The sequence below is a fragment of the Giraffa tippelskirchi genome, chromosome 11 (assembly GCF_054371585.1).
Source record: "Giraffa tippelskirchi isolate mGirTip1 chromosome 11, T2T-mGirTip1v1.2.pri, whole genome shotgun sequence".
Taxonomy (NCBI): Eukaryota; Metazoa; Chordata; class Mammalia; order Artiodactyla; family Giraffidae; genus Giraffa; species Giraffa tippelskirchi.
Genome location: NC_137285.1, coordinates 149,434,139 through 149,458,278, shown reverse-complemented (window position 1 = coordinate 149,458,278; position 24,140 = coordinate 149,434,139). Strand labels below are relative to the sequence as shown.

The 24,140-nt window shown below is 55.7% G+C and overlaps 1 protein-coding gene and 1 long non-coding RNA gene across 7 annotated transcripts in view; one reads left to right on the top strand and one right to left on the bottom strand.

Moving 5' to 3' along the window:
• Positions 1 to 24,140, bottom strand: part of DTX4 (deltex E3 ubiquitin ligase 4) — a 38,106-nt gene that overhangs the window by 12,145 nt on the left and 1,821 nt on the right. For 2 of the 6 annotated variants that reach the window (XM_081538146.1, XM_081538142.1), the window contains exons 2-7: positions 16,421 to 17,129; positions 8,646 to 8,707; positions 7,767 to 7,928; positions 5,771 to 5,832; positions 4,431 to 4,583; positions 1,278 to 1,439 (exon numbers count right to left, since the gene is read on the bottom strand). In XM_081538146.1, coding sequence (XP_081394272.1) covers positions 1,278 to 1,439; positions 4,431 to 4,583; positions 5,771 to 5,832; positions 7,767 to 7,928; positions 8,646 to 8,707; positions 16,421 to 17,022 — 1,203 coding nt within the window. In that variant the 5' untranslated portion in view covers positions 17,023 to 17,129. Of the gene's footprint in view, positions 1 to 1,277; positions 1,440 to 4,430; positions 4,584 to 5,770; positions 5,833 to 7,766; positions 7,929 to 8,645; positions 8,708 to 16,420; positions 17,130 to 18,359; positions 18,494 to 20,583; positions 20,737 to 21,772; positions 21,929 to 24,140 lie in introns of all 6 variants that reach the window. The other 4 variants (XM_081538143.1, XM_081538147.1, XM_081538145.1 and 1 more) reach the window with 4 other exon arrangements.
• LOC145525352 (uncharacterized) lies at positions 5,162 to 10,295 on the top strand. Its single transcript, XR_014068129.1, has 3 exons — positions 5,162 to 5,367; positions 6,549 to 6,646; positions 10,130 to 10,295. It is a non-coding gene; the product is annotated as an uncharacterized LOC145525352 (long non-coding RNA).

The window sequence follows — 24,140 nt, the reverse complement described above, 5'->3', positions numbered from 1 at the left end:
ACTTTAATCGTGAACATCTCTGCCTCCAGAAGCATGAAAAATAAATTTCTGTTGTTTAAAAGTGGGAGATTGGGATTGACATATACGCACCATGATGCATAAAGTAGATAACTAATAAGGAACTACTGTATAGCACAGGGAACTCAGCGCTCTGTGCCGACCTACACAGGAAAGAATCCAACAAAGAGTGGAGATGTATATGTGTATAACTGCAGCCATGAAGTTCAAACACACCTGCTCCCTGGAAGCTTTTCTAGCCATGAGAAACCTAGACAGCGTATTAAAAAGCAGAGACATTACTTTGCCAACAAAGGTCCGTCTAGTCAAGGCTATGGTTTTTCCAGTGGTCATGTACAGATGTGAGAGTTGGACTATAAAGAAAGCTGAGCACCAAAGAATTGATACTTTTGAACTGTGGTGTTGGAGAAGACTCTTGAGAGTCCCTCGGACTGCAAGGAGATCCAACCAGTCCATCCTAAAGGAGATCAGTCCTGGGTGTTCATTGGAAGGACTGATGCTGAAGCTGAAGCTCCAATACATTGGCCACCTGATGCGAAGAGCCGACTCATTGGAAAAAACCCTGATGCTGGGAAAGACTGAAAGCGGGAAACCAAGGGGATGACAGAGGATAGGATGGTTGGATGGCATCAGCGACTCAGTGGACATGAGTTTGAGAAAGCTCAGGGAGACAGTGAAGGACAGGGAGGCCTGGCGTGCTGCAGTCCACGGGGTGGCAAAGAGCTGGACACGACTGAGTGACTGAACAACAGGAACAGCTGAATCACTTTGTTGTACACCTGAACCTAATATCACCCGGGAAACCAACTGTGCTCCAGTAACTTTTTTAAAGTCTGTGTTTTTCGTTATCTTTTAAAATTTTTGTATTGGTGCATGTGTGCTAAGTCGCCTCAGTCACGTCCGACTCTGTGTGACCCCGTGGACTGCAGCCCACCAGGCTCCTCTGTCCATGGGATTCTCCAGACAAGAAGACTAGGACGGGTTGTCATGCTCTCCTCCAGGACATCTTCCTGACTCAGGGATCAAACAGGGGCCTCCAGTGGCTCCCACACTGCAGGCGGACTTTTTGCTGCTGAGCCCTGGGGAATAGCTGATTAACCATGCTGTGTGAGTTTCAGCTGTACAGAAAGATGGCTTAGACATGAACACAGGCTGCGTTTTTCCTTGGTTACAGCAGCCTAAGTGAACTAAAGACAAACACTGACCTGCAAACATTTAAACTTGAAGTCATAAAAGCCAGTGGCCAAGGACGGGCTGACCTGAATGCCGGGGGGAATGCTGTAGATGATCCGGATGGTTCTGCAGTCCGGGTGGCCAGGCAGGGAGTGGGGGATGACGTGGTACTCCATCTTCCCTGGAGGCTGGGTGCCCGTCTTCACCCCGTAAATGGTCTTACAGGTCGGACACTGCAAACTCCCATCCTGAAGAGACAAGGCCCGAACTACCAGTGTGGGAAACAGGTTTGGTCAGGACCATCCCACCCAACTCCAAAAGGTACCAGAGATAAAGGGCTGGTGTGTGAGTCGCTCTGTTGTGTCCGACTCTTCGTGACCCCAGGGACTGTAGCCCTCCAGGCTCCTCTGTCCATGGGGTTCTCCAGGCAAGAAGACTAGAGTGGGTGCCATGCCCTCCTCCAGGGGATCTTACTGACCTAGGGATGGAGCATGGGTCTCCTGCATTGCAGACAGAATCTTCACTGTCTGAGTGACCAGGGAAGCCCCAAAAAGTTTGGGTCAGGGGCAAAATGCACCCACACCAGTACTAGATCTTAGCTGCTCCCCTGCCTGCTCTCAGGGCCACTGAAAGCTGAAGTTTTCTCCAAAGCAGCAGGGGGAACACTGCATACCAGCCCCAGGCTCTGTGGTCAGGGATGTATAAGAAAGACCCCATCCTTAAGAAGGAGACAGGATTTGCCTGCTCATCAGGGCTCTGGGGGGCTTCCCAGGTGACTGAGCAACTAACACCTCCACTTTCAGGGCTCTGGGGAGCAATGGCGGGGGACTCTGGGTTCAGGGAGGTGCGGAATCCTGGTTTCACAGCGGGACCTAGTGAAGTGCCGCCCGGGGGGGCAGCCTGGACAGTAAACCCTATTCCCAGGCTTGAAAACAGACAGGGGGTGAGGAGGAGACCGCAAGTGGAGTGGGCGGGGAAGCTCTCCGGGAAGTCCGGATCTCCTCGGGGAAGACTGGGATCCACTGCGGGGCTCCTTAAGGACACTTCAACCCCAGCTCTACTCATTTAAAGAAACAGCTTGCATTCAGCTTGTGTTCGTGTGATCAAAGGGTGGGAAGCCAAGGTCAGGGTCCTGCTCTCTGCTCTAGTCTTAACTTGCTTCATGACTTTGGATGAATCATCCCATTTCTCTCTGGGCCCTTTTCACCCCTTTGAAAGAAAATAAAAAAGGCATGCTTCAAAGTGTAAGTGCAAAAGAGGATAAAAGATCGTGTCCGCAACCTTTTTGAAGCACCATGGAAATAAACGCAAAGGTACGAGATTATTCTTATACGCAGTTATCAAAAGGAGAATGAAGGTGCTAAGAAATCCCTTTAAATCCAAAATAACCTCTTCAAAGGCCAAGTCCCAGTGAAACCTTTTATTGTAGGGCCAGGAAACTGAGCAGGGAATACAGACACACAGCATCCATCAATAACTGAGCTCTCTGGGGCACAGAAAGATCCCAACACTGGCACTTTGGGAATTTCAACCATAGGGCTACACTAGCATGAAGAAAGAAACAGTCATAGTACAAAGGAGGTGTCAGTTTGAGTAAAAAGCATTGAAAGTATTAGTTGCTCAGTCACATTGGACTCTTTGTGACCACACAGACCGCAGCCCGCCAGGCTCCTCTGTCCATAGAGGATTCTCCAGGCAAGGATACTGGACTGGGTTGCCCTTCCCTTCTCCAGGGAATCTTCCCGACCCAGGGATCGAACCTGGGTCTACCTACACTGCAGGCAGATTCTTTACTGTCCGAGTCACCAGGGGAGCCCCTTTCCCTTTTCCTTCTCACTTTCAGCATGTTAGGAAGTAGGGATTGTTCTATCTCCATTTTCCAGATGGGAAATGAAATCTCAGAGAGATTGACAACCTTGCTGCCCGCGGTCATTTGGCTGTTCAGCCAGGGTCTGCGCTTGGGTCGGCGGCCTTTACTCTTTTCCCCCAGCAAGACAAGGACGGGGCCCCTGAAGGCCAGACATACTTTTGGGTGAATAAGTGACAAGAGGACATCACAAAAATCACAGACTCTGATGCAATCCAAGCCGGGCCTGGAGGAAGGAGTGGAATTTGGAATCCCATAGATGGGCAGTAAGGGTGACCCAGGCCTGGGACAGAACATGAGAAAAGCCAAGGGCTTTGGGCGCTGTACGGAGAGACCTATCATTTGAGGACACGCCCAGGTTCCTGGGAACCAGCTCTAACGGGGGACTGCCCCTCCACTATCATTGGTGGGTAAGATAGGATCACACAGCCCTCCTCTGCAACAGTGGACCTTAAGGGCCTTCCAGCCATCCTTTGACAAAACCTTGGTGCTTTTGAAAGGACAAAGAAAGGTGCCCAAAGAACATGAATTGTAACTGAAAAGCACCCGCCCTGGGAGAAGGAAGGGTGATCGGGAAGTCCTGTGCCAGCAGGAATGGACGCTCACCACAGGCGCATCATTAGAGAAAACTCCCTTCCAAACCCTCCGGGACAGATGTCTGCACCTCTCAGACCACACGCAGCGTAGACACGGAGGAGCTGGGCTTGCTGTTGTTGTTCGTCACTCAGTCCTGCCTGACTCTCTGCGACCCCACGGACTTAGCCCACCAGGCTCCTCTGTCCGTGGGATTATCCCAGCAAGAATACTGGAGTGGGTTGCCATTTTCCTTCTCCAGGGGATCTTCCTGACCCAGGGGTGGAACTTGAGTCTCCTGCATTGGCAGGTGGACTCCTCCCCGCTGAGCCACTAGGGAAGCTCCGGGAAGGTGGGCAGCATAGCCCAAAAAGAAGGTACAGACAGATTTTGCCAACGTAGTAATTTTGGGGAAAACTGATCAGGCTGAGAACAGCCAAGATCATCGTTCCTGCTCCTCTGGGGTGCCCCTGCACGCACACTCAGCCGCTTCAGTCGTGTCTGACTCTTTGCGACCCTGAGGACCTTAGCCCAGCAGACTCCTCTGTCCATGGGACTCTCCAGGCAAGAATACTGGGGTGGGTTGCCACGCCCTCCTCCAGGGGATCTTCCCGACCCAGGGAATGAACCCGCGTCTCCTGCATTACAGGTGGATTCTTCACTGCCGAGCTGCCGGGGAAGCCCAGGGGTGCCTCTAAGACGCCCCAAAGCACCTGGGTGCCACTTCAATAAGCCCTCTAGGCTTGGGCGCCCCAGGGCCCGCCCGGGAGATGGTGGCACCCCCTGAGCTGGCACCCACCTTGTTGCCATTGTTGTACATGGCCACCAAGCAGTAGACGTGGTAGATGTGGCCACACCTGGAGAGCTTGCCCACCAGGTCCGGCTTGACCGTCGGCTGGGGGCCCTTGTAGCCGGACGGGGCCGTGAGGCGCTCCATGCAGATGGTGCAGTCCTGGGGGTGGAAAGAGGAAGAAGAGAAAGACCGTCAGTTCCCACTCAGCCTGGGAGGCCACAGCTCCTCCACGGTCTTCCAGCACGACCTCAGCGGTCAGGCAGGCTGTTACTGCTCCTCTTCCAGAAAGCCCACAAACCAGGGAACACGCGCCTCTGGGAATCTAGGCAGAGTTCTGTCTTTGGCACAGCAGAGTAACTCTTGAACTAATACCTGATGGCGATACAAGTTAATTTAGGCTGCCGAATGGAATGATAGCCCCTCCTCGGGGGCTGTGACCGTCCTTCCGTGGGATCCCTCAGGGGTTTGTTGAGGGAACCAACACTTGCTCATTTGACCCACTGACCATTTACTTAAGTGGGACGTTTGTAAAGGAACTGTTTTTGAAGTGCCCTGGAGAGGCTGCAGCATGTTTCAACATTGGGGCCGGATAATTCTTTGCTGAGGACTTCCCTGGTAGTCCAGTGGCTAACAATCTACCTGCCAGAGAAGGAGACGTGGGTTTGATCCCTGGTCCGGAAAGGTTCCATATGCTGCAGGGCAACTAAGCCCGCACACGGCAACTGCTGAAGCCCTGTGTTCTAGAGCCTGTGGCTTAGAACAGAGGCGGTGGCGGCAGAGAATGAGACTGTCAGGCGGATCACATCGCCACCTCAATGGACACGACTCTGAGCAAACTCCGGGAGACAGTGGAGGACAGGGGAGCCTGGCAGGCTGCAGTCCACGTGGCCGCAAAGAGTCAGGCAGGACTCAGCAACTGAACAAAAACAGTTCTTCGCTGCAGGTGCTGTCCTGGGCCTTCCTGAGCAAGGTGGCGGGTTTAGCAGCATGTTTGGCCTTGGCCTGCTGGATACCATCAGCATCCCCTCTTCCCTCCAGTTCTGTAAAATTGCCTCTGGTTGAGAATCTCTGATGGCCATCAAGTCCATTTTTAACTCGGTTCCCATAGCTTATCACACTGCGTTGCTTAAATTCACGGTAAGGCAGTTGAGCATCAGTCAGCGGTTTGCTGAACAGGCAGGTGTGAGAGGTTAAGCCACAACTGTGGCCCAGGACCTCCACTCTGACCAGCTCTGCATTGGTCAGGACCCAGAAAGCAGCACAGGCTGCATCTTGCAGAAAACTGGCTGAGGAGATGACTCGGGGGATGGGGAGGGTGAACCCCGCCCCGCCGCCCCTGGACTCACCTCGTCTGGCGGATGCCGGACTTTCTGCAGATACTTCTTCAGCACTTCTTCTGGGGTTTTCCCTGTGGGGACAGGATGATCAGGGGGCCACAAAGACAAGCCAGACATGCCACAGAGAGGGGTATAGCCAGGCTCAAAGCTTTCAGAAAAGACAAGGAATTCATCGTGCAGTTGGATTTAAGAATGGGAAGGGAACACAGGGGTGGAGGCAGGAGCCAGGTGGTCTGAGGCGGGAGGTGTTTACGTCCGCCTTATCTCCTGTGGTCACTGCCCTGACACCGGCCTGCATAATCGCAACAAACCCACGTTTTCACTGGCGCGGGCGGAGCGGGCTTCCTTCCCCATCATCAGAGAGCCTGCGCCTGCCCAAAGGCTGCATCGAGCTGACAGTAATGAAAGCACCTGTGAACAGTTCCACATTTTAAAACCTTGGGTGGGTTTATGGCGCTCCCTTCACAATGTGCTAAGGACCGTCCTGATCTGTAATGTGGCGTCAGAGCGCCAGTACTTTTATGGGAACCCGGGACTTGACGGCCGCAGCTTTCTGACGATCTTCCTCCTCTCGATGGTGCGGTCAGTAGGGAGAGGGTGATGCGTCCTGACAGGTCCAGTGATTCTGGGATTCGGGGGGAGGGGGAAGCAGGGCCCTAAGAAGCAGCCTGGACTCAAAGCAGGGGTTGGCATGAGACAGCCTTGCCAAGGGGCAGAGAAGGAATGAAGGGTTGGAGCCTCCTCGGGTGACTGCCTGAACTTCTCTGAGCTTCTGATTCTCACCTAGACAACGGGCAAGAACAACAGCAGCTGCTCAGAGGGGCGCTCCGACAGTGCAACGCGCTAACGGACGTGCAGCCTTGCGGCACTTTTATTAAGAGCCGGGTAAGTGCTATTAATAATAACAGGAAGAATGGGAAAGCGCAAATCCTGTCATGTCCTATGAGAGCGCCAGGAAGATGAGCGAGTTCATTTAAGCAGAGAAATGTCGATAGACTGGAAAAGTAGGACAAGGGTTTCACCAAGTGGATCCTCCAACGTCCAAAAGTTGGGGTGCAGGCCCTCCCTTCCAACTGCCCTGCTTCTCTAACAAGAATTAAGCTTCTGTCAACCAAGAGCCTATTGCTCACTGAGCTAAGTTAGAACGTGCGTATGATCCCACTGAAACGTCACCAGTTTGCAAGGGGAGGGCTTAGGGCCGACGGTGGAATCATTTAGAAATCGGTACTAGAGACCAGGGGTTTCCCAGGTGAGTCACTGGTAAAGAATTTGCCTGCCAAAGCGGGAGATGCAGGCTTGATCCCTGGGTCGGGAAGATCCCCTGGAGGAGGAAATGGCAACCCACTCCAGTATTCCTGCCTGGGAAATCCCCTGGACAGAGGAGCCTGGCGGGCTACAGTCCACGGGGCCACAAAGAGCTGGACATGACTTAGCAACTAAACACACACACCCCAGAGCTAGAAAGAGCAGCCACAGAGGTCAGGCTGGGTCCTTGGGGCCCAGGTAGGCACAGGTATTGACCTCTTAGCTGCGGGACTGTGAGGAGGGGGATGAGCTCTTGAAGGAGGGTCAAGGAGTCAGAGCTTCTGGAGTATCCAGAGGGACACGAGACAGTGGTGACTTCCACTGTCTTCCAGGACACACCTGCTGGGTACCAGTTGTGTCCATTGTAAAGGGGAGAAAATTGACGCTGTCTGGGGTCCCATGACTTGCAGGGGACAAAGCTGGGATCTGAACCCAGGCTGTCCGGGTTCCCATGCCGAAGGGCTCCCTCTCTCTGTATTATCTGTGTCACACACTGTATCTTTATGTGTCTATATCACCATCAGATCCAAAGCCTATCCACTCTAGTGTAATCTGCAGAATGGGTATTAGTTAGCCCATTTAGCAGATGCAGAAACCGAGGCACAGGTAGCGGCCCTCAGTGGTGGAGACAGAGCCGTGCCAGGAGTCGAGTCTGTGACCGCCCCTCGCCCCAGGATTCTTTTGACAAGGAGGCTGATACCTTTCTTGGCTTGCTTCTTGGTGGTCTTGCGGCTTGTGTTGGAAACCCCGGGGATGGATTTTATTTCGCTCTTGCTGACGGGGGGTGGGTGAAGGACCAGCTTTGGCGGCCGGGTGAGACACACGGGCAGCCCTGCCGCGCTCATGAGGATCCCAGTGATTCCTGGAAGACAAGGGCGCCAGGCAGGAGGACTGGAGGGTCAGCCCCCAACCGGCTCTAAATTCCCGGTAACCTGCTCTACACTCTCCCTCCCGGTAATCCGTTCGCCCCTTCTCCACCAGCGCCTTCTCCACCAGCCCCTTCTCCACCAGCGTTCTCCTAATGCATGGATTCTCTTAGCCTCTACTTTTCCCAGAAACGCGTCCACCCCCCCCCTTTTCAACACTGAGCTTTCCGTTTAGCGATCACTTTGCCCCGAACTGTTCCTGCCCTTCCCGTCCTCGCTGGTCTCAGTCACCACACAGATTCTCTCTCTTTTTACAAACGTCCATGACACCTGTTGCTTTTGCTTTTCTTGTTTTTAACTTCTTTTTATTGATTTTTAAACTTTTCATTTTGTGTTGGGGTACAGCTGATGAGCAATGTGGCTGACGGTTCCAGGTGGACAGCAAAGGGCTCAGCCCTTCATACCCACGCGTCCACCCCCTGCAGATTGCCCTCCTGCCTGGCTGACAGGGACACTGAGCTGAGTCCCCTGTGCTGTGCAGAAGGCGCTTGTTAGTTGTCCGTTTAAAACAGACCAGCACGGACCGTACAGTCCACGGGGTTGCAAAGCGTCGGACACGACTGAGCAATTTTCCCTCCACTGAGTGCGTTCGCGTCCATCCCAAAGGCCCCCCTAGTCTCTGCCCTTCCTCCCTTCAGCCGGGGCTTCCTTACCTGCCAGGGCGGGGTTGACGGGGCTGGAGCCGCTCAGGTTCTTCACGGGGACAGTGGGGACCCTGCCGAAGCACAGAGCAGACACATCATGCTTTTGACAAGCGGGAGACAAAGGGTCACGGTGCTGGGAGCCCCTGAACATCGCCCACGGCGAGGGTTCCCATCCTTACAGGAGCCACTTGCTCCCACTGAAGCCGCAGTCAGCCCACAGCCAGAGCTGAGCCCTTCAAACCGCAGCAGACCACGGCACAGCTCCGCTCAGGACCTCACAGCTCGGGACGGCCCAGGGTTCCCTGAGTCCCAGCGAGGCCTGTCTCGCCCATAGAGCCATCGAATGCCCCTGCCCCGAGCACCCCCACCTCTCCCTGGCCTCCCCCGAGTCACTCATCTCCTCTCTGTGATGTCGCTGTTCCTCCTACAGGGCAGGCTCACCCCAGCCTCAGGGCCTTTGCACGCGCAGCTCCCTCTGCCTGAAACGTTTTTCGACCCGACCCCCGCCTGGCTCCCTCCTACAGCTCCTTCAGTCAGGGCTCCGCCGTCCCCTCCTTGGCCATGTCCCTGAGGCCAGCTCATTTAGCACCGCCACCCACCTCTCCACCCCACCCTGAGACTCCAAGTCCTCTGACTTTGCTCCTTGTTGCTTTTTGGCCACACTGGTCGACCTGCAGGATCTTAGTTCCCTGACCAGGCATTGAACCTGGGACCCCGGGGCACTGAAGTCCTAACCACTGGACCACCGGGGAAGTCTCACTCACGGTCTTTTAAAATAAATCGTTACTTTTTATCTCCCCTCCCAAAATCTACGCTCTATATCAGGACAAACACTGTTGTCTGTTTCATTCAGAGCCTGACGCTTAGTGGCCTTCCACGAATATCAGTGGAAGCAATGAAAAAAAAAATACAGAAGTGAGTTCAAACCCGGGGGTGGGGTACAGTCACCTCAGAAGCTTCTGGAGGGCAGAGCCCCTTGCCTGTATCAGAAGCTCCAGCTGCAGGGCACGAGCATCTGCACTTTGAGGAGCTTCTGCTGAGAGGTGGGCAGAGGGCGTCCAGCCCCAGCCCAACATGCGGGAACCATTGCTCTAACAGCTGCCATCTCTTTACCCAGAGAAGCACAAACGCAGGCAGAGTCTCCTCCCTTCCCTGTCCTCCCCAGCACCTCGAGCCAGGCTAGAAAGAAGACAGCCCAGCTGTCCGGGAAAGTTGAGGCCTCCCACGGGACTGAGGACAAAAATATGGGCCGCGGGGGGCTAGGTCTTGCGCCATCCCCCGCCACCCAGGCCTCTGCAGCTGGGCTTGGGGGAGGGCGGGGCATGGGCTGGAGATCCTGATGGACTGGGTCACAGATGACCCCAGGGGCCAGACCCTCCGAGAAGCCAGCAGTTCTGCTCTGGGGGAGGGCGGTGCTGGGAAAGCAGGGGGAGGGGAAAGAGCATTTTGTTGGTTTACTTTTCATTAATGTGTTTCTTTGTCCATCCCTATAGAGCCCCCTTGGTGCTGGACACGCTGCTGGATGCTGGGGACACAGTGGTGGACCACACAGCTCACAGCCTTTCATCCATGTGCTGAAATCGCCACCAAGAGTCCAGCCCACCTGATCCCAGACACCATTCTGAATGCTCAGAATACACATTCATCGAACCCTTCCAACGACCTGTGCAAGGGGTGTGATTGTCACTAACTCTGTTTTCATAGGCAGGGGCACTGGCGAACAGAGAGGTTAAGCTAGCTTCAGGAAGGTCACACAGCCAAGGGTTTGAAGCCAGTTCATCTGGCTCTGGAACCCACTATGTCAGCCACTCACTACGCGCGCTCCTGGGTCTGTATGGTTCTTAGAACACCCCCGTGCTGTAGACAGAAACCGTGAAGCTGCGAGCCTAAGGAAGAAAGCCACTCCGAGAGGCGAGGCTGGACGGCACCTCCGGGCTGGGCGCTGGGTGTGTCTGAACCCCACGTGCTGGGAGGATGGGCGCGTCCCCGGCCGCGCGGAGGCCTCTGGGGCCTCTGTCTCCACCCAGGGGTGGTGACATGAGCACCAGGCTTGTGAGAGGAGGAGGAAATAACAGATGTGGGAGTGTTTGTGTCTCCACAGGCCGCCGAAGGCCACTTGTCCTCAGAAACCAGCCTCAAGATAAATCAAATTGATGGGGGGCAGAGGGGGGAGCTGAATTCAACACAAAAGAAAGTCACCAAGGGGACTTTCCTGGTGGTCCAGTGGCTAAGACCCCGAGAGCCCAGTGAAGGGGACCTGGGTTCAATCCCTGGTCCGGACACTAGACCCCACGTGCTATAAATGACTATTCCACATGCTGCAGCAAGAAGATGCTGAGGGCTGCAACTACCAGTGCAGCCAAATAAATAAACATTAAAAAAAAAAGAAAGTCACCAAGAAAAAGAGGAACAGACTTGATTCCAGACTCTGTAACCTGCCCACAGGGCCACCATGGTACAGCAGGTGGGAGTCAGAAAAACCAGGTTCAAGACCCACCCCTGCCAGGATCATGCATGCGTGCTAAGTCACTCCAGTTGGGTCAGGCTCTGTGCGACCCCATGGACTGCAGCCCTCCAGGCACCTCTGTCCATGGGATTCTCCAGGCAAGAATACTGAAGTGGGTTGCCATGTCCTCCAGGGGATCTTCCCCATCCAGGGATCAAACCTGCGACTCTTATGTCTCCTGCATTGGCAGGTGGGTTCTTTACCACTAGCGCCACCTGGGAAGCCCTCCAGTAACAATGTTCATCAACTTTTCTGAGTCTCCACTTCCTTATCTGTAAAACTGTGAAAGTCTTAGGTTGGAGGCTGCATATTGAAAAGCAGAGACATCACTTTGCCAACAAAGGTCCCTCTAATCGAAGCTATGGTTTTTCCAGTGGTCACGTATGGATGTGAGAGTTGGACTATAAAGAAGGCTGAGCGCCGAAGAGTTGATGCTTTTTAACTGTGGTGTTGGAGACGACTCTTGAGAGTGCCTCGGACTGCAAGGAGATCCAACCAGTCCATCCTAAAGGAGATCAGCCCTGGGTGTTCATTGGAAGGACTGATGTTGAAGCTGAAACTCCAATACTTTGGCCACCTGATGCGAAGAGCTTACTCATTTGAAAAGACCCTGATGCTGGGAAGGATTGAAGGTGGGAGGAGAAGGGGATGACAGAGGATGAGATGGTTGGATGGCTTCGCTGACTCAATGGACATGAGTTTAAGCAAGCTCCGGGAGTTGGTGATGGACAGGGAAGCCTGGCGTGCTGCAGTCCATGGGGTCGCAGAGTCAGACACGGCTGAGTGCCTGAACTGAACTGAACTCAGAGGCTTCCAGGAGAGACTTCCTGATGGTTCTCCACTCCAGAATCTGATGACCCCAAACTTGGGTGCAGTCTCCCTGCTGGGTTCTGCGAGGGGAACCAGACCCCCTCCAGCCTCTCTGGGGGGTGCGGGAGGGCCCATTCCCTGGATGCCCACCAGGGGCAGCACGGTCCAGCCCTGCACCTGCCTACCCCCCTCACCACCTCCAAGACTCCTACTCTGGCTGATAAGGAGCTCCGATCTGCAGGACAAAAGCCACCTTTGTTCCCACAAACTGGACCGGCAGGTTTACCAGGTCTGGTTAAGGAGGAAATAGTCCAAGTCCCCAGAGGGCACATCCAGGGCGGCCTAAGAACTGGGGGCTGGGGGCAGGGTCTGGAGGGACAGGGAGGGTGTGCCCCCGAATGCTGGCAGACGGGTGGGCATCCCCACCACGGCCGGATGGGAGGAGAGGTGGAAGGGCTTGTGGGCAGTGCTGGACACTGGGAGCAGGGCTGGGGAGGGGATGCGTGCTTATGAAATACAGAAGGGTCCAGGGGAAGGACCCGCCAGGGAGTCCAGAGGCCTGGCTTCTAGGCTGATCCTGCGTGGCCTCTGTGCTTCTTAGAGAACCATGCAGTCTCTCTGCCATTCCTGGCCACGGCTGAGTTACCACGGCAGTAAACAGGGCGCCCCAAATCTCAGTCCCCGGGAGGAATTAGGATCTGGGTCAAATCTTCTGTCAACAGCCCAGCCCTATGCAAATCTGGGTGATGTTTACATTCTTGTTTCCCAAGGGTAAGAGGAAGCTGGGCTCCAGAGAAAGCCTTTTCCTGCTTGCTGGTGGTTTAGTCACTCAGTCATGTCTGACTCTGTGACCCCAGGGGCTGTAGCCTGCCAGGCCCCTCATTCTCCAGGCAAGCATTCTGGAGCGGGTTGCCATTTCCTCCTCCAGGGGGTCTTCCCAAGCCAGGGATGGAACCCAGGTCACCTGCATGGCAGGCAGAGTCTTTACCAGCCGAGCCACCAGGGAAGCCCTTTTCCCCTCCTCACTTAATGTCCCAGTTTTCTCAGAGTCTTGAGGAGGTCAAGGGTAAGCATCAAGCTGAGTGCTGGGCAGACTGTGGAGCTGGAAACACCCGCTCACCCTCCTGCGCTGCTCCTGGTGGAGCTGAAAACCTGGAGAGCAGCTTCCAGGGTCCACAGCAGCCACACCCTGTTGGGGCCCCGGGTTACAGGTGCCTGAGCCCTTTCTCTAGAAATCAGCAGGCCAGACAAAGGCTGGCGAGCATCCATCCACCTCCTCCAGGGAGCTCGGCTCAGCCAAGGCTGCGGGACCAACCCTTTCTGTCGACCCCCTGTCGGCCAGCGGACACTCCCGCCTTCGAGCTCCAGGTGTTTTAATTTCAGTCTCGAGAATACAAGACAGAGAGACGGGACGGGAGGCAGGGGGTGCAGGAGGAGGGATTGATGACGGGAGACCCTTTGCAGATGCCACGGGGACGAGCGGTGTTTCTGCTGAGGGTTCTGAGCCAGCCCAGGGATGGTCAGCAGAACCGCATTCTTGTCTCTCCAGTGACCGAGGTCTCGCTGCAGATGGAGCCGCCTGTGTCCGGAAAAGAGGCCTAGAGGGGTGACTCCCGCCCCCAGGGGCACAGCTCTCCCCTCCTCTTTAGAAACCACCCCCCTCCCCCGCCCCGCTTGTGTTTCTGAATAATTCACGGGGTCTTTTGTTCCCCGCAAACCCTTCTCTCCAGGGCACCTCTCCCACCCTGCCGGGTCTTCCTCTTTTCCAGGGGGAAGTTGCTGGGAGAGGTCACGGGCAGAGAGAGGAGGGGGCCGGGGCCGCAGGACGACAGCAGGTTGACGGCAGAGGCAGACAAAGGGAATCAACAGGCTCATTAAGTGGCCAGAGAGGAGGAGACGTCGTGGGGGTAAGGGAGGGAGAGAGGCAGAGGGGAGAGGGCTGGGAGACAGAGGGCTGGGGAGGGGCCTCCCCTGTCGGAGAAACAGCGGAGAAAAAACCAGCTTGTTTCTATAGCCCTTTTCAAACTGCACTGCCCAGAACTCCACCCTCCGCGGTTGCTCAGATTCCATCGGCCCTGTAGACACTAAAGCAGAGAGATAAAAGCTGAGATTTAAAGTGGTTTGGGCTTCCTTACCCTCAGTTATGGCTTGGAGGTCACTTGGCTTTTGCCTAGGGTGCCAGAAATGAAGTGGTGGAGTCAGCTTAGATCTGACTTCAGCAACTACAGAGTGCCTAGCTCAGACAGTTCATAGTAATAATAATAGCAGCGTCTGACCAAATTCTCATCATGTGCACAGCATTATGGTAAATCCCACTGAAAACCTCATGTAATCCCTATGGCAAATTCTATAGGCAAGGTACCGTTCCCATCCCCATTTTACAGATGAATAAACTGAAGATGGATGGTACACAACTTGCCCCAAGTTACACAGCCGGAAACTTGGGTCCCAGCCCAGGCAGTCAAGGTTCCAGAGAGTGTGCTCTCACCCCGCTACGTGAGCGCCCTCTCCCACTGCGGCAGTCGCCAGGAACCCCTGCGAGAGGCCCTGGGATGCTGCCTTATGCCAGCATGGAGACAGGGATCAGCGGCATTGCGTTGGGACCCTTGCCCTCTGCCAGATATTCCTGCAGGTTCAAAGGAATTCATAGGAAAATCCCCGGCACCTGACCGGCATCTGAGCATTTATAAATTGCCTTCGAATACAATCAGGAGCTGGGCTTTAGCCAAAAGAGCACGATCCGATTAGGAGACTAAGACCTGGGGCCCAGCCCCGACTCTGTAACACAGAGTGTGCAGCTCTCCCTGGGGAGTTCACTCGCAGCTGAGGGCCCTTGTCTGACACCTGGAGTGGGTTCCTGCTGGCAAGTGCATCTGGGCAGCTGTTAAGGAGTGCCCTCTCTTCACTGAGGGTTACATGCTGACTCGAGGGGGTGGGCAGGGCAAGCCTGATAACCCCAGTCCACACAGGTGGGACGTGGACGTGCAAAGAGTCTAGGGCTCGCCCAGCGGCAGAGGCAGGGGTAAACCGGGCCACCTCCCAGTCCGTAGCATCCCCTAGTCTTCTCTCCGCCCAGGGCCGAGCCCCCTGGTGCAGAGACCCTCCTCCAGGCAGCCCGATCTTCGCAAGCTGGTGTCCACCTTAACTCTAAGCCTTCCTGCATATCTGGGGCTAAGGCTGCCCGCCGGGTCAGGCTCCTCCAGAGAAAGGGAAGACTGGCAGGTACAAGAGGCCCAATCTCACACAAAATCCGTGGCCAGCAGGCAAAAGCGGGGGGTACCAGGTGGACCTGGGTCTCTCTGATTTTATGATCAGGAAGACTAAGAAGGTTGATAAACAGGAATAACAGAATGGACAACACCTCCAAGTTGTCACAAGGAATGACTGACATCGTGCACAGAAAGTGTCTGGCACATGTAAATGGAAGTGTGTGAAAGTGAAGTCGTTCAGTCGGGTCCGATTCTTTGTGACCCCATGGACTGTAGCCCACCAGGCTCCTCTGTCCATGAGATTCTCCAGGCAAGAATACTGGAGTGGGTAGCCATGCCCTCCTCCAGGGGATCTTCCCAACCCAGGGATCAAACCTGAGGCTCCTGTACTGCAGGCAGATTCTTCACCATCTGAGCCACCAGGGAAACCCCGTGGTAAGCACTTACTACACACAGGCTGTTATTCCAATTTGGAGTCACGAGAGCAGAGGGAGTAACTGTCACCGGACACCTGCGGGCGTGCTGGACACTGCGGTGTACGATTGCCAGGGAAGCAGCAAGGCAGAGTCGGAAGGAGTCTGGGCTCCAACTTCCTAAAGTTTGAGTCCCCGTCTCTGCTGATCACCAGATATGTGCCCTGGAGCAAGTGAGCCTCTCAGGTCTTCCAAGGTAAAATGGGACCAAAAACGCCTGCTTCATAGACTTGCAAGGATTAAGTAAAGCAATAAGGCCTGCAGACTAGAAGGTGGTGGGAGCCCACGAATGATGCCTGCTCTTCCTTGGCAGGTCTCCTTTAGTCCTCACTGCAACCCTAACACCATGGCCGGTATTTATAGATGAGCAAGTTGGGATTCTATGTTAGGGAATCGGCTCCTATCACAGGGCTGCTGCTGCTGCTGCTGCTGCTACTAAGTAGCTTCAGTCGTGTTCGACTCTGTGCGACCCCATAGACGGCAGCCCACCAGGCTCCCCTGTCCCTGGGATTCTCCAGGCAAGAACACTGGAGTGGGTTGCCATTTCCTTCTCCTAGTAAGAGGCTAAGTGTCCTTCAGAATCCAGATCCCTCTGGACCCCAAAGACCAAAAGGCTCCCCTCCACACCACACCACTGTGGGCCTTCTCCCCGCAACCAGGGGGTCTAGAGAAGCCAAGGAGGAGCTTAAGCCAGAGCAGCCCCTGGGTCATCTCTCAGGTCATCTCCTCAGGTCTGAGGCCCGGGGATCCGGACACGCTCCGAGGTGTAGCCGCAGAAGCACTTACCCAGAGGCGATCAGCACCCGGGACTGGGCGATGGCCAGTCGCTGCAGTCTGGTCTGATTCAAGGTCGCCAGGGCCACCCTGCCGGCCTTGCCGTTGGCCCCCGGGGGGCTGGCGGGGCAGCCCGCGGGGACCGCCCCTGCCGCCACGCTGGAGGCTTGTCTCCGGATCGCCTGCGATGGGGCCGGCTTCCCTGCGCTCCTGCCGGCGCCCGCGCTGTCCGCAGGCGTGGCCCCGGGGCCCGGGGGCGGCCCCTTGACGGCCGCGGGCGGGGCGGCGCTCCTGCGGGCGGCGGGGGCCAGCGGGGCTGCTGCGGCCTTGACGCTCCGCACCAGGACGCACTGCGGGCAGGAGCAGGGCGGCGCGCGCGGCCCCGCGGCGGCGGCCCCGGGAGCGGCCGGCCAGGACGCGGCGCGGGCCGCGGTGCCCGTGACCAGCGGGTAGACCAGGTCCAGGCGGCGGCGCACGCGGCGCTGGCGCTGCGTCTGCCTGTTGATCTGGCCCATGGTGCCGAAGTCAATGACGTAACTGAAGCCGATGGGGCTCAGGTCGATCCAGGGCCGCTGCTTCTCGAAGGCGTGTTGTATGGTGATGCCCACGTCCATGTCGTAGGGCGTCCAGGACCCGTGGTCGTTCTCCCACTCCCACACCACGCCCTTCCCGGGGGCCGAGGTGGGGTCGTAGTAGTTGCGCCGGACGGGCCGGAGGGTCCCTACCGGAGAGGGAGGGAGGAGGGGGTCAGCGGCACCGAGGGCTGGAACCCACGTGTGCTACCTTAGGAGGCTCACGGTAAGCGAGTCCTACCGCGTGGCCGGCCCTTGGCTGCCTTGGCTTTGAAGGAGGCTCCTTCCTGCCGTTTTAAAGTCTGCAGTGAACCGGGAGGGTTCAAGGGTGCGGGCTGGGGTGGGAAGCAGATGAGCTACAAGGGAAGGATGTGGGATAGGCTGCAGGGTACCCCCGAGGGCACTGCCTAGTTTGGAGTCCGGAGACCCTAATTTAGTTTGCAGCCACATTTGTTTGCTTAATATAACAGCCCACAACCTTCTTTTCTTCCCCAGAAGAAATAAGATAATAGCTCCTTTGCAAAGTTTTCGCCATAATTAAATGTGGCTCTCTCACTCAACATGTGTGTATTTTGTACCAAGTCTCAAGCGCCCTGTCCTTTGCACTAAGGCATATCGCCTTTGACGCACAGTAGGTGCTCTTAAACAATGTCTCTTATTCGGTGCCTCTTAGCCCCCCGAGGGCTAAGAGAACACAGGTCAGGGAACCCTAGAGAAAGGAGGAAGATTATGTCCCCACCCAGGAAGCCCGCCCAGGTGGTGATGGAGCTGGCTCTCTGGACTTTTATGGGTGTGGTAAAAAAATAAAATAAAAGATCAGGGTGGGAGAACTCTCTCATATTTCCCAGCATTAAATCTTATATCAACAACAATAATAGCGATCCTAAAAATAACTTTCTATTTATCTAACATCTTTTATTCAAGAAGCTCAACCTTCCTAAAGATAGGGTTGTGGCTGTTTAGTTGCTGTTTAGTCAGAAGTTGTGTCTGACTCTTTGCAACCTCATGTACTATAGCCCGCCAGGCTCCTCTGTCCATGGGATTTTCCAGGCAAGAATACTGGAGTGGGTTGCTGTTTCCTTCTCCAGGGGATCTTCCCAATCCCAGGACTGAAACTGAGTCTCTTGCATCTCTTGCACTGGCAGGCGGATTCTTTTACCCGTTCACCCACCAGGTAAGCCAAAGACAGGGTGAAAAAGTGTTAGTCTCTCAGTCCTGTCTGACACTTTGCCACCTCATGGACTGTAGCCCATTAGGCTCCTCTGTACATGGAAATTCTCCTGGCAAGAATATTGGAGTGGGTTGCCATTGGCTTCTGCAGGGATCTTCCCACCCCAGGGATCGAACCCAGGTTCCTGCATTGCAGGTAGATTCTTTACCATCTGAGCCACCAGGGTAGTCTCATTTAAACTGCCTGATGAGACAAAGTGTAGAAGTACACGTCAAGAATTTGAATCCAGATGTGTGTGAATAAAGATCATGTTCTTCAGCCTTAGATAACTCTGCCTGCTTCCTGAATAATAATAAAAAGAGGTCCTGTAATTATAAAACAAAAGATAGGATAGTCTCAATTTGGATAGTCTTGGGGTGGGGGGGTGGCGAGGGCAGGGAAGAGATCCGGGTTATTGCAGGGGAACAGTTAGAGCAGAGATGAACCTGCAGGACTGGCAGGGAAAACTAAGCCTGTAACTGTTGCCTCTTTCTCCTCCATCTCCCAGCATCCTGAATGCAGACCCATGCCCAAGCAAGGCTCATTGCATGGGTATTAAGCTCAAGGCTGAGGATGCCTGGCTAGGGCAGGAGGGGGAGACTGGGGAGAGCTCCAAGGATGCTGGAACCTCTGCATCCGTCGGCTTAGGCGCCGTCCATCAGAGCGGTGGGAAAAGGCTCCCCTCCGCTGGCCCCTGACCCATCCCCTCCTCCAAGCCAGAAGGAGATACGAAGATCTGGGACAGAATCCCATTCAAAGGGGGAAGAAAAGGAACAATGACTATTGAGGCCTTTGCCAGGTCGTCACCCACCCTCCCGCCCCGTCTCCAAGCCCCTTAATGACCCAGCACATCAATATGCAGAGGCTGGAGGGAGAGACAGAACAAGCCCCTATTCAGGCCCGGGAGCTCTGCTGGGGGACGTGGGGGGCGGGAGAGGAGGGAGAAGGGGCACTCAGGGGGCCCCGGTCGCCCCTGGTTCCCCTCTAAGGATTCAGCTCGCCGGGGGACAAAGTCACAGCCTTCGGATCCAACGGCGGAGCTTCTGGCCGCATCAGCGGCGTGGTCCAGCCTCGTTTCCTCACCTGTCTGTCCCCTCGTCAGTGCTCCCTGACTCCCCCAAGCCTCCTAGTCACCAGGGCAGGCCTCTGGGGACGCCCTCCTTTGCTGCTTTCATCTCCTGAAATGTTCCGTATCGTTCAGCTCCTGTGCCATTTGTCACCTGTTTCTGGACATGCCTTCCCGGTCCGGGCACCACCCTGGTGCTGCCGGCCCACACTCCCGCCTCACCGGCCTCCAGCATCCTCTTGGGTGCCCATCCTTCAGATCTCAGTTCATTTTCTCAAGGAAACCTCTCTGGGCCATCCGACTGGCTCAAATTCCTGCTCCTATTTTTTTTTTTTAATACTATCTGGAGGTGCAGTCACACATTTATTTGTGTGACTCATTTGATGAACACCCCTCTAACCCATGGGACGCCCCGTGCCACAGGGTGGGCATCCAGGAGTTTGCTCACGGCTGCGGCCCCCGTGCCTGGCATGTCCTAGGGACTCAGTACCTATCCATGGAACACATGAGATAATAAGCATTTGGAGAACGTTTCAAGAAGAGGAGAGCATGACAAAAGAGCCAAGGGCCCGGGGGAGAGGGGGAATCTCAGGAGGTGAAAATGCCGAAGAAGGGCATCTCAGGAGAAGCAAGCTTCTGCAGAGTTGCGGGGAGGGGGTCTCAGGGAATGCCTGAATAAAAGGCTCACCTGTCTGGCAGGAGTAGAGGAAAATATGGGCGGAGAGGAAGGTAAACCTGGAAAGGTGTGTGCAATCCAAGTTGTAGATGGTCTGAAATGCTGGGCTGTGAGGGCTTTTATTTACAGGTCTTGAGGAACCATTGAGGTTTGTGACACAGAGAAGTGATAGCACCAGTGCATCCATGCTAACTCGCTTCAGTCGAGTCTGACTCTCTGTGACCCCATGGACTATAGCCCCCCAGGCTCCTCTGTCCATGGGATTCTCCAGGCAAGAACACTGGAGTGGGTTGCCAAGCCTCCTGCAGGGGATCTTCCCCACCCAGGGATCGAACCTGCGTCCCCTGTGTCTCCTGCATGGGCAGGTGGATTCTTTACCACTGAGCCCCTGGGGAAGCACAGTGACACCAGTCTGCTCTGTTTATTGAGTACTGGGGGTGGGGGCGGCGAGGGGATGGAGGTGGGAGAGGGTGCTGGGAGCAGAAATGAAAAGCAGGTGATAGACCACAGACCCTACAGAGGGGCACTGGGTTGGGCGTGAGCCTGAGTAGGCGAATGCTTTCTAAGTGACCCAAGATCACCTGCTTCTGAATTTCCTGGGGAAAAGATGAGTCACGAGGACCGGCCTGGCCAGGGGCTGGGCCCAGAGACCTGCGTGTGAACCACCGCTGTGTCCATCATGACCGCTCAAGTTTCAACTTCTACATGTCTGTGTAGATGGGACGTCCTAATACAACGCTGAAACAAGTCAAAGGCTCCTGAGGCTCCGATCACAGGCAGGTGGTAAGATGGTGATGCCATTCACTAAGCAGAGGGGTGTCACAAGAAAGAGCTGGCTCTTGGAGGGCAAGATGCTGCATTCAGTTCAGCCCTGGAGGGCGAGTTAAAAATAGAAGGCGGACCTCGGCACCAAAGTTGGGGGACAGAGAGATGGTGGGATTGCATTCTCTGAAGATTTTCCGAGACTGCTCCATCAGGAATGGGTGGGTCCTGGACCCGTCTATAGTCAGGGCCCTGAACTAGATGATCTGAGGAAATCCACTGGGTCCCAAGGCGCAGTGACTGAAGGGCAGGGATAAAGGGTTACACAGACTGAGCAGGAAGACAGAGAGAGAGGGGAAAAGGTTTCCCTGGCAACTCAGACACCGACACCCCAAAGCACCACCCAAGGTGCTCTGGCTCTTGGGAAATGAGAGACAACACCTTCCAGGAATGACCGTAGGGTCCCTCGTCTATGCAGCCCTGTGCTCAGGGCCTCCCAGGCTCCTCTGACCAGCGGCCCTCATCCACACTCCAACGTTCCATGAGGGCGGAGACTTGGATGGTTTGCTGTTGCGGCATCCCCCGAGCCTGGGGCGGGGCCTGCGTGAAGCAGGTGGTCCGCAAGGGTTCCCCAGAGGAGGCAGGGCACGCGCACTCCATCGGGAACCTCAGCTCTGTCGTGCACTTGCTGTAAAACTTGGAGCAACTTCATCCTTTCCAACTTGTTTCCTTTACTATGAAACCAGAACAGCGGGTCCTTCTGGAGATGACTGGGAATGGAACAATTTGCGGGGTGCCTGCTGCCTGCTCCACTCCGCAGTATCCTGTGGTCCTCACATTCGCCCTCAGCACTCCTGTGCTCACACACAGAGGGGAATATCGTGGGGGAAGGGGCCTAGAAATCGGCTCCTACCAAACCCATGATTCACGCTCCATCTCACCTTTCTCACTGTGTTAAAGACATAAAAGAGGCCGACATCGCCTGAAAAACTGAGCTGGAAAGACCCCTCCCTCACACCCTGTTACTTCTCATCAGCATCTTCAGCGGTGCAGGGTCCAGACTCATTCAGTGGCTGACCTGCACGACGGGAGGCAGGGAGCCAGAAGGAGCCTCAGGCTGCTCTTCGTTAGGGACTCGCTCAAGGTCACAGAGGAAGCCGGTGGGTCAGGAAAGACAGCCTGTGTCCTGTCCCCCACTGCCAGCCGGGGTCTTCCTCACTCTCACTGTCTGCCCCTGAAAATGGTAATGATAGGGTCCACTGAAACACACAGGGGAAGTGATGCTGGAGGGTACAGGGGATGAAGTTCCGCCGCTGCCTACAGACAGAAACAGGTCAGCCCGGTCAAGGCGAATGTTCAGGGGCAGAGAGGACCCAGCCAAGGCTTCGGGAAGCAGGCGAGACTCCTTCACCTCCAACTCCAGGTCTCTTTCCTCCTTCTCCCTTCTCCAGGCCAAAATGCCTCGAGGAGAACCGACACTGAATGCAAATAAGCTCAGGGTCTGGGAGGAGAAGGGCCCAGGGCAGACAGAGGCGGGCGAGGTGTCTGCGACCCCCCAGCCATCTCGGACGAGGTCTCTGTGACCCCCCCAGCCATCTCCCTGGAGACAGACTGGATGAGGCTGGAGCCTGGGGAGTGGAGACTCTGAGGACTTACTTGGCAGCAAGGCAGGCAACTTCTGAAAAAAACAAAGCTCCCGTGTCAGGAAACGTCCCCACAGAGTGGAGGCAACAACAAAAAAAGAGAGGAATCGCCTCTGGGCAAGGGACTTCCAGCTCCCCTTTGTTTATGGAGATGTTTCTGGTTCCCAGCTTCAAATGGTGGCTTGGGGAAGGTGGGTGCTTTAATTAAACATCGCTAGGGCTTGGCCGAGGTTGCTGGGGAGCCAGTGGGTTCCAGCCCCTACCCTGTCACAGCTTCATCCATGAGCTGTATGGAGAGGAACTGTGTGTCTGTTGGCGGAGAAGACAGAGGAGGGGGGCTGCAGACACCCCGAGTTGCTATTCTGCTTTGACGAGCTCCCTGACAGACCCAGCACTCCAGGGAAGCCAGCCCAAGGCCTTCTGCGCTGGGTCTGACCGACCCTTAGCATGAGTGGGTGAAACCAGAACAATCTCTAAAAGAAAGAGAACAATGGAACAAGTATACCAAGGCAGTTAGAAAAAGGCTCCAGGGCCAGCTCAGGTCTAACCTGTGAGGAGCCGCAGCCTCCAGGGTGCCTGCCACCCCCAGGCAGTGGTCAGCTGGTTCTCAGGGAGGCAGCCCTGGGGAAGGAGGGTCTGCCCTTCAACCTAGCTCCCTCCAGACTTCACTTCTGTACAAAGGACCCCTACCAGGCCCACCGCAGACATCCGTGAACACTGAGTAAGCTTTCTGCCTTTCCAAACGTGGGACCAAGCCTGGGACCTTTATGTCACGAAGGTGTCCCTCCACCTGCTGAGATTTAATCTGAAATAGGACAGCTCACAGGCCTCCCTGGTGGCTCAGCGGTAAGGAACCAGCTGGCCCATGCAGAAGACACAAGTTTGATCCCTGGGTCAGGACGATCCCCAGGAGAAGGAAATGGCAACCCACTCCAGTATTCTTGCCTGGAATATCCCACGGACAGGCGAGCCTGGCGGGCTACAGTCCACAGGGTCGCAAAAGAGTCAGACACGACTTAGCAGCTCAACAACGACAACTGAACAGCTAACGCCTGCCCGTGAATTCTGAGCAGGACTGGAGTCCCCTGTTGGGTAGGTGTCTTGACCGTCAGCCCCGCTCTGGCCCCACCGACAGGGCTAGACCTCTCCAACCGCTACCCCAAGCCCACAGTTAACTTCTCCCCGTCTCCCCAGGCCACGCGACCCTCTGCCCCAGCGTCCCCGCTTTCCTGTCCCAGTCTCCCCACTTTCCTCTTTCTCTCCTCCTCCCCGAGTCTCTCTCAGCTCCACGCCCCACCCCTCACCAAGGCTGAAGCCCCCCCCAGATGCTAACTCTTCTGGAATCCTTTCCCCAGAAGGCTTCCCTCAATAGGCAAGTGTCTGCAAAGTCCTTGGCAGCGAGCTTGTTGGGAGTCATGGCTACAGATGAAGACAGGGGGGTGGAAAGAAACCCCTTTCCCATGACCATCCTAATTAGCGCTCAGGCCGCGGGGCTTTCCAAGGCGGGCGGACATGCCCTGCTTGGGCAGCTGTTCTCTGACCCTCTGGGACTCTCCCGTCCCCTCTCCGGTCCCTCCTCCCCCGACACCTGCCTTTCTGGGGGGATCCTCCATCAGGGAGGCCTGGGGGACTGCAGTCCATGGGGTCGCAAAGAGTGGGACACGCCTGAGCGACTCACCTGAACTGAGCAGTCACACTCCCAGCGAAAGCCCAGCCAGAATTCCAGAACCACCCCCCACCCCCAGAAACACCACCACCTCCCTGGAGAGTCTATTCAGGGCTAGATGCGTCCCAGACCAGCTG